Here is a 16,445-nt window from a genome sequence, read left to right on the forward strand (position 1 = left end):
CATTTCTGGAAAGTGGGTTTTTTGGGCTCTGTGAGGGCGGATCAGCGAATGGGATTCCATCTCGTCCGAGTGACAGTGCCCGCAAACCATGGGAATAAAGAGTCAGAAAAACTGCCAAGACACAAGTGGGCGGTTGTGCTCTTGTTTGGTTTGGTTTTTATCATCTCCTGTGAAGTGACCACAGCTATGTCCAGAATATTTTTACCTTGAAAACTGAACTCGGAAGCATGTCTTCTTCCCTTCCCTCTTTATGTCCCTGGCGTGATTAGCCACCTCCTTCCTGCTCCCCTCTCTGTCCAGGCTTCCACGAGCAACTTGTCACCTTCTTTTCGTGACCGCGTGTTTGCCTGAGAGCTCGCTGCGTCTCTACCCGCTCCCGGGACAGCGCCTGGGACAGCAAGGCCGCTCCGTATATGTCGCCGCGAAGAGGTATCGCTTGTTTCCTGGAAGGTTTGTGTCGCAGTGAGAAGGCCGCTTCGGTCATCGTACGATCTTGTCCTCGGAAATGTCCCGCGGAGGGATTCGCTCAGAGGTCCGTGGGAGCGGCGGTTTCTGTTCTCTCTGCCCACTTTCTCCATTCCGAGAGGCAGACTGACACCCTCGGGGCCCTCGCCGCCCTGCCCTCCGGGACACTCGGGCTCAGGGTGCAACTCCACGCTCAGCTGCGTGACCCACACTTAACGTTTGGCCGAGTGCTTTCTAGTCTTTTCCTCACTTCTTCCTTTTACGTTCCCATTTGAATACTTGTAATTTTTCCTAAGCTCCCCCCTCCCTGCCAGGGGGGCAAATATAGATGCTATGGGCCCGAGCATAGATGAACCTGGGGGTTCTCTTTGAGAAAAAGAATATTAACTTTCCAAGATACGATTAGATAGCTACATCTGAAATTATTATTATATATTTTTTATTTAGGAGGAGCCGAGTGAAGGACTCTGAAATTTAAGCTTCACTAGCTTACAGCTATCACTGAGAGAACCTCGAAAATACATGCGAAAGATGCACAGAGGACAGGAGAAAAGGAAGGAAGGGAGGGAGGGAGGGAGGGAGGGAGGGAGGAAGGAAGGAAGGGAGGGAGGTAGGGAGGGAGGGAGGGAGGGAGGGAGGGAGGAAGGGAGGGAGGGAGGAAGGGAGGGAGGGAGGGAGGGAGGAAGGGAGGGAGGGAGGAAGGGAGGGAGGAAGGAAGGGAGGGAGGTAGGGAGGGAGGGAGGGAGGGAGGGAGGAAGGAAGGAAGGGAGGGAGGGAGGGAGGAAGGAAGGAAAAAAGGAGGTAGGGGTAGGGAGGAAGGAAGGAAAGAAAGAGAAGGAGAAATGGAAGATGGAAGTAGGTAGGGAGGGAGGAAGGAAGGGAGGAAGGAAAGGAAGAAAGGAAAGATGGAAGGAGGGAGGGAAGGAGAAGGAAGGAAGGGAAGGAAGGGAAGGAGGAAGGGAAGGAGGAAGGGAGAGAGGGAGGAGGGAGGGAGGAGGGAGGGGGAAGGAAGGAAGGAGGGAAGGAAGAAGGAGGAAAGGAGGGAGGGAGGGAGGAAGGAAGGAAGGAATAGGGAAGTAAGGAAAAGGGAAGGAGGAAGGAAGGAAGGAAGGGAGGGAGGGAGGGAGGGAGGGAGGAAGGAAGGGAGGAAGGGAGGGAGGGAGGGAGGAAGGAAGGAAGGAAGGAAGGAAGGAAGAGGGAGGAAAGAAGGGAGGAAGGAAGGAAGGAGGGAGGTAGGAAGGGTTGGAGGGAGGAAGGAAGGAAGGAAAAAAGGAGGTAGGGGTAGGGAGGAAGGAAGGAAAGAAAGAGAAGGAGAAATGGAAGACAGAAGTAGGTAGGGAGGGAGGAAGGAAGGGAGGAAGGAAAGGAAGAAAGGAAAGATGGAAGGAGGGAGGGAGGGAGAAGGAAGGAAGGGAAGGAAGGGAAGGAGGAAGGGAAGGAGGAAGGGAAGGAGGAAGGGAGAGAGGGAGGAGGGAGAGAGGAGGGAGGGGGAAGGAAGGAAGGAAGGAGGGAAGGAAGAAGGAGGAAAGGAGGGAGGGAGGGAGGAAGGAAGGAAGGAATAGGGAAGTAAGGAAAAGGGAAGGAGGAAGGAAGGAAGGAAGGAAGGAAGGAAGGAAGGAAGGAAGGAATAAAAACAATTAAGGAAGACAAGGAAGGAAGGAAGACACCAGATACATTAACTGCATAAGAGAGCCAGCAAGGAATTAAGAGATCATCTTAGTGGCCCTTTCATTTTACAGAAGAGGAAATCACAGGCACGAGAAGGGAGGGTGTTGTCTGAGTGGGCCCTCTGTATTCCACTCCAGAGCACGCGGTCCCTACGCCTGTCTCCCGGACCCCCTGACCTTGCCCCAAGGATGGGAAGCCCAGCGACGCGCGGGCTTTAAGGGAAGGCGCTGCACCCCGTGCTCTGCGCGGTCAGCACTGTTGCTGCCTCTAGAATAGAAACACGACTTCAGTCAGACTGGTGCCCACACCGAGTAAGCCAAAGGGCTGCCCGAGCCGAATAGAACAAGACGTGTAGGCACCTCCACCAGCCCTCCCCACGCCCATATTTATTTTAATGTTGGGTTTTTTTTTGTTTGTTTGTTTCATTTCTAAATAAGGACTCACCTGTGCTCACAATAAGGGTGATAATGTTTGTTTTAAAGGCATTCTATGGCAATTAGGAGGGTGAGAAACTAGTAGAACTATATAATGTTTCTTTTTTATTTTTTCACTTTTGCTGACCTTCCCACCGAGTCAACGGCTCAGGGCACATAATTAGGCGTGAGGCAGTCTAGTTGATGGAGATCCCCAAAGCGAACACCCTGTTGTCCCAGAGCGGATGAACCAGGGTGAACGGCCGTGACTCCTTTGGAGAGCCAGGGAGAATCCCCGGGACGGGGGTGGAAGGCACAAGGGTTCTGCAGGCTTCACTCCCGGTGGAAACGCTGTTTGTGATGGAGGGTTTGAGAAAAGCCCATTGAGGAGGGGCTAAGACCCTTGTCTAGCCGGGCGGTGGCTGTTGGGGGCTCTCACTGCAGAAAGCCCAGCTGAGGAAGATGTAGGTGATGAGGAAGGTAACGCTTGCATTCTGGTGCTATTACTTCCAATACCCTCCAGCCCTGGTCCCTGGTCCCTGGTCTTTGGTCCTGGGTCCAAACGGCTGTGGGAAGGAGGTACAGGGCATGTTATCATCCAGGAGCTTGAAAGTGAAGGAAGAGGCTCAGCAGTAGAGCATCAGCCCTGTATGTGGAAGTCCTGGGTTCGATTCCCAGTCAGGGCACACAGGAGAAGTGACCATCTGCTTCTCCACCTCTCCTCTCCCCCTTCTCTCACTCTTTTCTCCTCCCGCAGCCATGGCTTGAATGGACCAAGCAAGTTGGCCCCAGGCACTGAGGATGGCTCCATTGCCTCGCCTCAGGTGCTATTAAAATAGCTTGGTTGCTAAGCAACAGAACATGGCCCCAGATGGGTACATCATGGCCTGGTAGGGGTCCTGCCAGTTGGAACCTGGTTGGGGAGTATGTGGGAGTCACAGAATTACACTGTGAAATCATCATATAAGTGATCCAATCAGAGATGGATGATGTCATCTAACAACAGAAGGGCTCTGGGACCCGAGTGTGCGTGACAAACTTAACAGGTGACATTAGTGTGTTGTCATACCTGACGGATGGAAGAATGGCGGCAGGGTGGCCTGGCAGTGTCTTGGGAAGAGGGGTAGGTCACCTGCAAACTCTCAGGCCTTTGCTGTCCCCTGGACGTTAGGGAGGCTGGCCCTGTGGTCGGATGCTATGTCAGGGTCATTAGCTGACATATGCATCCAACCACATGCTGATGTTATTAGCATTTGAGTCCTTAGGATTTCCTGACCCTGTGCTTACCAAGCAGCCTTCTGATGATTAGCTGGCTCTTCCAGGGGACTTAATTACCAGGAAGAGAACACACTGGTTATAAGGACTTGACTATTCTGAACACTATAACAGTTAGTTCATATTGTGGCTGCGTGAACTGGCGTTTGGGCACCATGTGTCTCTCCATAAAGCTGCTGTCTCCAAAGGGAGAATTTGCTGATGGGGCGGGGATGGGGCCATGTGCTAGATCAGGGGTCCCCAAACTACGGCCCGCAGGCCACATGCGGCCCCCTGAGGCCATTTATCCGCCCCCGCCGCACTTCTGGAAGGGCACCTCTTTCATTGGTGGTCAGTGAGAGGAGCATAGTTCCCATTGAAATACTGGTCAGTTTGTTGATTTAAATTTACTTGTTCTTTATTTTAAATATTGTATTTGTTCCCGTATTGTTTTTTTACTTTAAAATAAGATATGTGCAGTGTGCATAGGGATTTGTTCATAGTTTTTTTTTATAGTCTGGCCCTCCAACGGTCTGAGGGATAGTGAACTGGCCCCCTGTGTAAAAAGTTTGGGGACCCCTGTGCTAGATCGTAGTGAAATTACAATGGCGACAGCAGCTAATGCATCGTGTGCTTACTCACACCTTATGTGTGTGAGTTTGTTCCATTTTTATGACAACCCTGTGAGGTCAGCACTCAGGTTGTGTTCACAGATGGGGGAAACTCAAACACACAGAGCCTGCCAAGTCTCAGCCAGTTTGGAAAGAAACTGGGTATCAATTAAGTGGTCTTACTGGATATTCTGCTGTGGGTGTTGTTGCAATATAATATATGCACACTGTAGTACCCTTGAAAGTGCTAAAAATTTTGAATTCCAAATCACATCTGGCCCCATGGGCTTCAGATCAGAGGCTGTAGGCTGGCGGTTGCCCATGAATAGGTTGGTATTCTGGTTTACAGCCTGGCCCTGCGGTTTGGTTCATAGACCTGAGGCTCTGCAGGGAAGGTCCTCTCTTACTGGGCTGGCAGGTTCCGAGCCTGAGAGGTGGGTGGCCCGGTCGCCGGGGCCATGAAGGTTGTGGAGGTCTGTGAAAACCAGCCAGTCAGTGTGTCGTCTTTACATGGCCGGATGGGTCGTGAGTTCCCAAGAACACAAAGGGGGTCTTTTCCCACTCGTATTGTCCAGGATCTCAGTGGGGTCTCTTCCCATAGGAGAGCCCTTGTGCTCGAGCTGAAGAGCTGTCACGGCCACATTTTTCCAGGGGACACAGGGAAGACAATGGGGGGTTAAGACACCCACGTGTACTTTACAGGGTTGCATAGGGTTACTTATTCACTCACCAAATAATTAATTCCATAAATACTTATGAAGCCCTAGAATTAGTATATACAGTCCTGTTCTTCAGTTGCTAACATTTTTGCTCCTGGGACCAAACAGACCTGAGTTTAAATCTTGCTCTGTCATGCGTTCACGGTGGGACCATGGGGAAATTTGTTAACTTCTATCTGCTTGTGTCTCCTTATTCATAAAATGGGGAAAAAATAGTACATACCCCATGGGGACGTTGTAAGGATTTAATGCCAGAAAGCACATAAAGCTTTTTACAGAGCATAAGAGCCCATGGCAAGCTTACTCAACAGTAGCTATCATTAGAGTATTAGAATTTTGGTTATATAGAATCAACTGTGAGTGGACATACATTGTCAAGAATCTGGAGAGAAAAGGACACTTGATTTTGCATGGGAGAACCCAGGGAGGCTGCATGGAGGAGCTGGCATTGAGGAACAGTCTTAAAAATGAACAGACTTTCAACAGAGAGCAGAAAGAAAGGAATGAACTCAGTAGGCAGCATGTTGACTTGGAGCTCTTTATAGCTAGAAAAACTGTCTGGCTTCATCAGGAAAAATTCAGGCTACAAGTGGTTGATTCCTATTAAACCCAATAATACTAACGATTAAAACTCAGGTATAGATCAGTATGTCGAGGAAAAAACTGTGGACTGAGAAGAGGCTGGGTGAGGAGCCAGGAAATTTACACCCAGGGTAGAAGGGGGTCTCTGGGGACAGAGAAGTGACAAGTAGAGGTCCAGGAAGAAAAGCAGGAGGGAGCAGGTTCGGAGAAGGCGGCCTTGTTCAAACAGCTGTTGAAATGGAGCCCAGACCTCAGCGGAGGGCAGAGGAAGCCACTGAACCCACCTGTGGAACCAAACAGTGCAGGGCACAGCCCTTGGAGTCAAGACACCCCTGGGTTCAAATCCCCCTCCTCACCCTGACTAGCTGGGTGATCTCAAAGCTTCCTTCCCTCCCGTGGTCGTCAGATCGCACGCCTCTCGCCCGGAAGCAGTAGCCTCTTCCTGATAAGGTTGTTGTGAGTGAAGAAAGAAGGAATGCACTTAAGACCACTTTGGAAATTTTCTGGATAATGACACACACATGTTCACCGGGGAAAATATGAATTGATCAATGCAAATTTAACAGCAGAGAAAATAACAGCCATCAAATTACTTTCCCTCCCTCAGAGGAGCCCTAGCTGTTGTGTAACAATTCAAGTTGGAGTTCTGAACAAACAAATAATGTCCATGTCAGACCAGTTTAATTTTCTCCCTTTGAAGAATATTAGACCGTGTTGGTATAAGGGAAAGTGAAAGATGGACTTGGAGCTCCAATGAAGAAATTCTCCATTTTTTTAAAAATGAGGTAATGTGAACCTCCAAGAGTACAGAGTATAGCATTTCTTTCAAATTTTCTTGGCCATAAAATTCTTTTAAGGATGAACAGAGTGGAAAAACAGAGCTATCGATAATATTATATTATCTTTCCTGAAGTCAAAGTTCCTAAAGGTGGGTTATTAAGTTTTCAGCATCTCTATGTAGAAAGACATTGTGTGTTATTCCACAGGGGTCAGAATTGAAAGAGACACTACTTAACACTTTTCTTCATGAGCTGAACAGTGAGAGGCAAGAGGAACATGGCCGAGCATGAAGGCGGACAGAGTTGCTACCTACTCGGAAGACAGAAATAGCACTCAAAGGACATTCAGAATAGAATTCTACCAGCAATAGATCGATAGGGAAAAGGAGAAAGATGTCTGACAGATAAGACAATTCCTATGTATTTTTGTCAAGAAAGAAGGGAAAGATTTTGATGCACATATCTAGAGAGAGAGAGAGAGAGAGAGAGAGAAATGGCGTTAAAGACCAGGTAAGTCACTGGGTCTTCAATAAAACACGGTGACTACTAAGACCATCACAAGATTGCTTACTTCAGACTCTGCAGGGTCTACTGTGGTGACACGCACTGGGAACTGTGGTGTGTGTCACAGGTTGCGGTGGCTGTGTTTTCGAGTTAGGGGCTCTGCATGCTTCTCCCCTGGCTCTACATGGTACCAACGAAAGTGGTCTTGGAGTAGCTCCAGAATTCAGGACTTCCTGAGACATACGATTCCCAGCAAGGTCCCCATTTAGAGCACCTCTTGGTGATGAGTTTTTTTATTTTTATTTTTATTTTTCTGAAGTTTGAAACGGGGAGGCAGTCAGACAGACTCCCGCATGCGCCTGACCAGGATCCACCCAGCATGCCCACCAGGGGGCGATGCTCTGCCCATCTGGGGCATTGCTCTGTTGCAACCAGAGCCATTCTAGCGCCTGAGGCAAGAGGCCATGGAGCCATCCTCAGCGCCCGGGGCAACTTTGCTCCAATGGAGCCTTGGCTGTGGGAGGGGAAGAGAGAGACAGAGAGGAAGGAGAGGGGGAGGGGTGGAGAAGCAGATGGGCGCTTCTCCTGTGTGCCCTGGCTGGGAATCGAACCTGGGACTCCTGCACGCCAGGCCGACGCTCTACCACTGAGCCAACCGGCCAGGGCCATGAGTTGAGTCTTTTAAGGGAGATCTTCTCATTTCCAGGTTTAGTAAAAGCCTCTTAGTTATTTTGCAAGAGGTGGGCAGGAACTGGCCTTCCTATTCAAAAGTTGTTCTGGCTGCTTGAGGTTCTGCTAAACCCAGAGATGACCCAGTCCTGGGGTTGTTTCTAAGTCACTGAGGAGTTGATGTTGAGGGATCAGAGACTGTGGCCTCTTCTTTTTTACTTCTGAGGTTTTGCATTGTTGAGTTAGGATATGGCATATCCTAAGTGCCCCTCTTAAAGGACTGACTTGTAATTCACCAACTGGCGTGCACGTGTGTGTGTACACATGCGTGTGCATGCATGAGGGCAGGCACGCGTGTGCAGAAGAAAACGTCAACATAGAGTGAGATTCACAACAGTGCTAGAGGTCCTGTGCTTGACTTAGATTTCCACACTGAAACGTTAGAGGACTTCCTGGGCAAGCAACCAGGTAAGAGACGCAGAAACCTGATCACATGGGAAAAAAAGGAGTCAATGATATCAACCTGGACAAGAAAAGAAGCAAGGGCCAATGCAGTTCTTTCTCTACTTAAAAAGGAGGAAAAATGGCTGGAAATGAAGAGACACTCAATACGGTGCTAAGAAAGAAGTTTCATAATAATCAAAACCGTCGTCCAGTGAGGGACAAATCTGCCTCGTGAAAAGAATCCAGAAGATACATTTATTTTTGAATCCTTATTGTGTGACAGGTGTTATGCTGAACACATTACATGCATTAGTTTATTCAGCTCTCCCCAAACGCCTATGAGGTAAGAACTGCTATTATCCTTACATTACAGATGGGGAGACCAGAATGTTGGAGAGCTTAGTTTATTTCTTCAAGGTCACACGGCCAGTGGAATGGACGGACCCGTACCGGGTCCTGGGGTCTGTGTGCTAAACCACTAGCTTGCTTACTTTCATACTTGGACATTTTAAAGCACAGTCTGATGTGTCAGAGACTTGAGTTTAAGGGGTTCCTTCCATTGCAAGACAGGACCATTGCGGATAATCTCTATTATCTTTAATCTGATTTCCACCATATTGAGAGTTCAAACATTGACTTGACCCTCCTTGGCTGTTGTGTCCCATCTGTCACCTTCCTGTTTTAACAGAGATGGGGAAAAGTCAAACCATCTAGAGAAGGACAGGAAAAACTAAGGGACCCATGGACAACGGAATCCACAAGGAAAACCGAAAGAGGCTGCACTCCCTTGGCCATGGAGAGAACTGCTATTCGGCAACAGTAGTAGTATTAGGGGTATGCAAGCCACTTCCATGGAGAATGTGACAAATTTGTTCCAGTGGAAAAGCTGGGCTGGCACAGAAGACTATCCCGGGGCCAATGCCCTGGCCTAACCAAGACTCTGAAGCACAGTTATGAGTAGAGGAACAGGGTTGTGTAGCGTAGAAGTCACTGCCTTCAACAGCAGTCCACCCCAGCTGCCCTTCTCGGGGCCCTGACAAGCTGGCCTGCCCGAGGCCCGGCCGGAATGCCAGCCCGTGCTGGTGAACTTCACTTCCTTCCATCCTGTCCCACTTTTAGAAGCAGCAGACGGTGGAAATGAAATCGGAGCCGTGGTCACTGTGGGAAGCTTTTAGACTCGCTCTGACCACTGTGGCGATAGCGATGCTTAGACAGCCGGCCACAGGGCAGCGCGGCAAACGACCTCATGAGATTCCTTCAGAATGCAGGCGTCAAGGCCTGCAGCAGGTGAGGAAGGGCCAGAAGAGTCTCTGTTCATAAAATCTCCTTGAAAAATCAACATTTCTGCTCAACAGAGCTTTACGTATTAATTTCAGGAGCTAGCCTGTTGGTTGTTCTCTTCAACACAGAAAGAAACCGAACACCCTTACTGTAAGTTTTCTCCGCTTCATAGAAATCCTGTCATCATCCCATGCCCCGCACTTCACAGCTTGTTCCATGGTTCACTATTCTTACGTTTGGCTTGATCAGGCCCCGGTGCCTGTGATACTGGCTGTATAGGGCCGGCCTTTCCCAGCGGCTGCCCGATAACATCTCCTGCCAGGGGGCCTTTCAAGTCTCCATGTTCTTTCTGTTGCTTCTTACCGGGGTGAGTGTCTTCTCAGCCGCACCTGTTCTCTGCTTCTGAAAGAGGGCGGCTCCCGGGCTTCTGCAAAAGTGGCCGATGGTTCCGTCCGTGGAATTGGGCAGGTGACCTGGGAGTAACGGTTTCTCTCCCGAGCGGGTCACAGTGTGCTTTCCTGGGGGTGTCCAGGGATGTCGGTGGGCCGCACACGCGTCACAGGACATCACTCACGGATTCTGTAAACGCAGGGGGTGCCTGTGCTCTTGTCACACAGACACAAACGTTTCTTTCCTGCGGTCACACTCTTTACTTAAAGGTGGCCTCTACGAACAGGATCCAGGTTGGGCATGACATCTCAACTACTGGGATTTGGGAAAAAAAAAGCCAGTTGTGTCACTGGACCAAGTTAGTCTGTAGCTAAGCTTGGAGGGGAGGGGACCGCTGAATGAAATGTCTCTCAGGTGGCCCGAAGGGAGAAATGGGGCTGTCAGCATTTAGAGACTCTCTGGAAGGTGTTTGTGGTGTCAGAGTTGGGCGTTTTAAATGTCTTTGTTATCTTTTAAAATTATTTATTGATTTCAGAGAGTGAGACAGAAACATAGATCTGTTCCTGTTTGTGCCCTGACCGGGGATCGAACCCGCCCCACAACCTTTGCATATTGGGATGATGCTCTAACCAACCAACCCAGCTATCCATCTAGGAGGGTGAATGTCTTTGTTATTTTAATAGGAAACTGATTTGGGGAAGGAAAGAAAGCACCTGTCTCATCCACTTAGAAAAAAGAAATTTCTCCCGTGACTTCCATCATTGCCCAGCCCATTTGATGTGAACCTTGGGAGCCTGAATTGATCAGATGATCCCAGAGCTCAAAGGCGCTTAAAGGCCTTACAATAGGGACTGAAAGCGTTCACTGTCTTTGGAAGAGGGAGGGGACGGCGGGCGAGAGGAGTCAAAGCACAGGGCGAGTGAAACTGAGAGGCACAAGAACAGCCGTCTCCTCGTGCTGAAAATGCGGCGTTGGGGTGGGGTACTCACAGGTGTTCGCGGTGCCTTTGGGGATGGGGAGGTACGAGCCCGGGCTCCACGGTCGGCCCTGGTAATTCTTCTTGCATTTCCCACAGTCTGGGCCTGTCGTGTTGTGCTCACATTCACAGGTCAGTTTGCTGTTGTCATACACGCACACAGTGGCGTGGAGATTGCATTTGCACCTAGGCAGAGGAGAGACAAGAGTTCATTGTCAGTCAGGCTGGTCTCAGTGGTCACCGGGGCTTTCCCCATCTGTCCCCAGGGCGGGGGTGGGGCTGTGGCTCTCACACCCCGCGGGGCTGGACTGCTTCCTCTGGGGAGGCTCCAGGTACAAGGAGGAGTTGCAGCCCCACCCTCAGTATCTTTCCAACAAGCGCCCCCCTCCCTGCCCCCCCCGGGGGGGGCACACGGGGGCGGGGGAGGTTCCACACAGCCTGTCCTCACAGCACACCCTGAGAACCAGAGGCTCAGTGCTCTGGTATCCAAGATGTGGCCCCGGGGACAGCTCTTCCTGTGACGTAATGGAATCTGTGACAGTTTCGATGGACGGACTGCCAGCCCTCGGGGTTCCACCCTGTCCTCCCTTTAACCACAGCACAGTTCTTCTTTCTTTCCAAAAAAAAACACCAAAAAACAAAAACAAACAGAACCCTAAAGACAATTTGCTACTCATGTATGATATTTTCTAGACCCCGAGAGGTTACAATCAGCTGTTCTCATCCCTCCAACTTGACATCTCTCGTCGGAAGCAGAAGCGTTCTCCAGCGAGACCTCCGCCCAGCCCGAGTCCCCAGATTCCCCGCCCACGGCAGGTAGGGGAGCCCAGGGCTGTCTCGGGAAGGGGTCACAGGGCTCAGGGGAAACATGCCGAGAGCCCTGGAAAACCACCGTCCAAGCGCGGTGGTGGTTTGGGGTCACTGGCAAAGGCCTCGCCGTGGGCGCCTGCGCATGAAGCTGTGACAGATGTGGTGGGGGAGGGGTATGAAAGGTGCGGTTTCCACAAAAATACATTCCCCGATCCGGCGGAGTCTTTGATTGTAACTGCAGAGAGCGACTTGATGCTGGCTGAGGTGGCAGGTCACAAAGTGTAAGTCTCCAAGCACGAGCCGCATCCTCTGGGGAAGGGGGACCCAGGTGGACAGCGTGGCCGTGACCGGAGGTCAGAACAGTGTATGCGGGAGGGGGCGTGTCACACAGAGGAGAGGACCAAGGTCTGGCACAGTCAGAAACTGAAAATGTTCGTGTGTGTGTGTGTGTGTGTGTGTGTGTGTGTGTGTGTGTGTTTAAACTAGTCTGGCCTCTTCCAGGATCTGGGACAAAAGTACAGAAAGCCAAGTTTCATAAAGACAGAAATACAGCAGGCTGTTGCCTTTGCTCTCTTTGCAGCAGATGTCACAAATCGGGGAAAGAAACAAGCCTCTCTTTGGAGGAACGTAACATGGTTGAACAATGAATGCTGGTGTCTGTCACGTCTGGACAGTAACCTCCAAGTGCGTCTCCTGGGCCGGGAGGAGCTGTTTGGAACACTGACCCACAGTTACGGCAAGGAGGCGAAGGGGTGAGGAGACTGTCACCGAGAGCGGCATCACCTGGCTCCTAACGCAGAGGGCTCCCCCCCGGGCCCCCGCCCCAGCTTCCTGGGGGGTCGGCTACCATCTGCAACATCTGTAGCTATACCCAGCCCCCTGTATTCTTACAAAAGGCAGTGAGCCGAAAGGCTCCTCTTTCAACAATACCTACTCAACCTAGACACAGAAACGGAACCTTTAAAAACATGAACGTTAGTGCAGTCTTTCAAGAAAGGTAAGAGAGAAATCATTCAGCGAAGTGCAAGAGAGAGCGCTTAATCACGAGCTCGCTCTTGTAACAGCCCTTGAACACGGGGAGCTACTGGTCTCCTTCCAGCCTTAGCACCTTTATTTCTGGGTGTGTTTTATATATATATCTATCTCTAGAGGGAAGGTGTCAGAAACCTAAGCGATAGAAGCACCAGTGCGGACTGATTTAGCACCCTCTCTGGTGTCAAGAATTCCAAATGGGGAAGCGAACAGCGTGACCCCCCAAAGACGACGCTGGTTTCGTGTGCGACGGGTGATTGTAAACCGGCCTGTGTGGCTTGTCACTGTTCGTACTTCCACACTCGCAGTCACTCTCAGAGTTACAGGCAAGTTCCACTCCACAGACTGCATGCTCTGAGAAGACAGTCTTTGAATAATAACAAAAGGAGTGAAAGAAAGAAGGATGGGTGAGGGTTTTGTCTTATTTTTTCCTCCAATGTCTTCCAGTTAATGGTTCGTCATCACCCGTCCCAAAGCTTATTCGTCGTTCGCGTCTGGACTCGGTTTATTAGCCTCCTGCCCGGCCTGAGGGTCCTGCGGTCGCCATCGCTGTCCCTGGGTCCCCTCCTCACCTCCCACTCCCGGCCTGAGGGAGTCGCCATCGCTGTCCCTGGGTCCCCTCCTCACCTCCCTCTCCCGGCCTGAGGGAGTCGCCATCGCTGTCCCTGGGTCCCCTCCTCACCTCCCTCTCCCGGCCTGAGGGAGTCGCCATCGCTGTCCCTGGGTCCCCTCCTCACCTCCCTCTCCCGGCCTGAGGGAGTCGCCATCGCTGTCCCTGGGTCCCCTCCTCACCTCCCTCTCCCGGCCTGAGGGAGTCGCCATCGCTGTCCCTGGGTCCCCTCCTCACCTCCCTCTCCCGGCCTGAGGGAGTCGCCATCGCTGTCCCTGGGTCCCTGCTCACCTCCCTCTCCCGGCCTGAGGGAGTCGCCATCGCTGTCCCTGGGTCCCTGCTCACCTCCCTCTCCCGGCCTGAGGGAGTCGCCATCGCTGTCCCTGGGTCCCCCCCTCACCTCCCTCTCCCGGCCTGAGGGAGTCGCCATCGCTGTCCCTGGGTCCCTGCTCACCTCCCTCTCCCGGCCTGAGGGAGTCGCCATCACTGTCCTGGGTCCCCTCCTCACCTCCCTCTCCCGGCCTGAGGGAGTCGCCATCGCTGTCCCTGGGTCCCCTCCTCACCTCCCTCTCCCGGCCTGAGGGAGTCGCCATCGCTGTCCCTGGGTCCCCCCTCACCTCCCTCTCCCGGCCTGAGGGAGTCGCCATCGCTGTCCCTGGGTCCCCTCCTCACCTCCCTCTCCCGGCCTGAGGGAGTCGCCATCGCTGTCCCTGGGCCCCTGCTCACCTCCCACTCGCTCTCTCCAACCAGCACAGCTTCTCTCGCCAAGACCGGCCACGCCCTCCACCTGGAAAAGCCAGAGGGTCGCTGCCCTGTCTTCCTGACCACTCGGGCATCGGGCTCTGCAGACCCCTCCCTTCCCCCGACCCTCTCTCCCTGCGGGGTTCTCGAGTCTTATTTCCAGAACCCTCTTCTCCGGGGTTCGGGCCCAGCACAGTCAGCCTAAGCGACTCTTTGGCATCTGTGGTCCATATCGGCCTTTGAGTTGTAGGCAACTTAAAGCAAACTTGCATCTTTTTTTTTTTTTTTTGGTCCTAGAATAAAAAAAAAATATATATATATGCTATATGCCCTGGCCGGTTGGCTCAGCAGTAGAGCGTCAGCCTGGTGTGCGGGGGACCTGGGTTCAATTCCCGGCCAGGGCACATAGGAGAAGTGCCCATTTGCTTCTCCACCCCACCCTCCTTCCTCTCTGTCTCTCTCTTCCCCTCCCACAGCCAAGGCTCCATTGGAGCAAGGATGGCCCGGGTGCTGGGGATGGCTCCTTGGCCTCTGCCCCAGGCGCTAGAGTGGCTCTGGTCGCGGCAGAGCGACGCCCCGGAGGGGCAGAGCATCGCCCCCTGGTGGGCAGAGTGTCACCCCTGGTGGGTGTGCCGGGTGGATCCCGGTCGGGCGCATGCGAGAGTCTGTCTGACTGTCTCTCCCCGTTTCCAGCTTCAGAAAAATACAATATATATATATATATATATATATATATATATATATATATATATATGTATATGCAAAATAAGCTCACACATTTGAAAACAGTTCAGGAGACTCAGAGATCCTGTGTGAGTGACCCTGGAGATCCTGGAAGTCCCTCCTTCCCTTCTTATCACCAGGGGAAGATGAGCTGATCAATGTGTCGGTAAGCCCCAGGTCTCCGTCACGGCTCTCTCTCCTGGACGTCGCAAACTCAACCTACCCAACGCTACCTCCTTGGCTTCCGTCTACCTCCTCCTCCTCCTCCTCCTGCAGGTCCGAGCTCAGTAAACTGCATCACCTTCTAGTCAGTTGGTCAAGAATGACTCCTCCTCTCCCTGTCTGATCACATCTTAAAGTGTCGTTACTCAGCCTCTCGGCGACCTCTGAGGCTCCTCCTCCTCGGCAGCTCTCAGACACGCCCAGTTCTAGCCACTGTGCCTTTGCCACTTGAGGGCACCGTCATCTGTGACCTGGTTCATCACGGTGGCTTCTACTCAGAACTTACCGCCTCATGTCATGGTCCCGTCTCTCCCAATCTCAACGCAATAGTCAGGAACAATCACTTACACAAGAAGATGTGGGTCATCCTGGTTTAGAACCATTGAGAGGAGTTCCACGCATCCCTGCATAGAGTCCACGCTCTATAACCTGGTCAACAAGTTCCTTTGAGATCGACATCTCCCACCAGGACGCCTTTCCCACGTGCTCCTTGGACAGGGGGGAGGCCGGTCACGTGACAGAGCCCACGCTCTCCGCTGCAGACGCAGTGTACTGTACTGTACTGTACTGTACTGTACTGATTGCTTATTCTCCTGTCACCCTCCCTGGAGTACAAGCTCCTGGAGCAGCAGCACGTCTGTCTGGATGTATTGAAACTCCCCTGGCATGTGTCAAGGTGCTTGGCATTGACACATAGTAAGTACTCAAAAAATACCCGACGAATAAACACAAGAAAACTGCCCCAAAGCAGGAACCTCATAGCCTGTTCTCCTGTGTCCAGCACGGCAAGGGACTGACAACGGAGAACCCACAGGCGGCGTACTGACCCTAACGCTCCACGCTGGGAGCCGAAAACTGCCACATGCCCTCACTAACCTTGTCACGGGCAGAGGGGACCCTATACAATTAGTGAGAACTTGTAAACCCAGCTTAATTGAGTTGAACCTCCAGAGGACTTGCCGAATGCCTGAAACCTACCCCACGAGCTATCCTAAGAAACAATGCCCGAGAGACCCACGAGAGCGCAGCGGAGGAACAAAGCGTCTGCAGCGTCGTTAGTCTGGAAGGTGCGTGTTTTGGCTTCAGCTTCTCATGCAAGGATGGCTCGCCCCGGTTCCGGCGAGGTTCGGTGGATGGCTGCTTGGGCGCTGGCGGACACTGTGACAGCTCCAGCAGTGACTGCACAGACCTCGCTCAGCTCCTGGGCTGTCCTCTCTCAGTCGCCGTGATGACCGCTGGGCCAGGGCTGAGCACGAGCAGGAGGGTGGGGTGCTCAGGCACCCCAACGTGGGTCCATGTTTGGAAATGACTCCCTCTCCTTTTCTGCAAGCTCAGTTTATCCCCATCAGGCATTCCAACCAGACGCTAACATCCTCTCTCTACAGCTCCTGCCAGAGTGGCTTTTCCTCCACGGGGCCCGGTATGGATTTCACAGTGCTGGGAGATCGCGCTTGATTCCTGGCGTCAGGACCCTGGCTTGGTGACTTCTGAGAACAGCCACTCGTCTCTGACAGAAGTCCTTGTCCATTTCCACGGCCACCCAGCTCCCATG

At 52.1% G+C, this 16,445-nt stretch overlaps 1 protein-coding gene across 4 annotated transcripts in view; it reads right to left on the minus strand.

Annotated features, from left to right (window-relative positions):
- NTNG1 (netrin G1) overlaps positions 1 to 16,445 on the minus strand; it is a 301,686-nt gene that overhangs the window by 77,182 nt on the left and 208,059 nt on the right. For all 4 annotated transcript variants that reach the window (XM_066353126.1, XM_066353127.1, XM_066353128.1 and 1 more), the window contains exon 4: positions 10,769 to 10,941. In XM_066353126.1, the coding sequence (XP_066209223.1) occupies positions 10,769 to 10,941 (173 nt within the window). The remainder of the gene's footprint in view (positions 1 to 10,768; positions 10,942 to 16,445) is intronic.

This window comes from Saccopteryx leptura, chromosome 11 (assembly GCF_036850995.1).
Source record: "Saccopteryx leptura isolate mSacLep1 chromosome 11, mSacLep1_pri_phased_curated, whole genome shotgun sequence".
Classification (NCBI taxonomy): domain Eukaryota; kingdom Metazoa; phylum Chordata; class Mammalia; order Chiroptera; family Emballonuridae; genus Saccopteryx; species Saccopteryx leptura.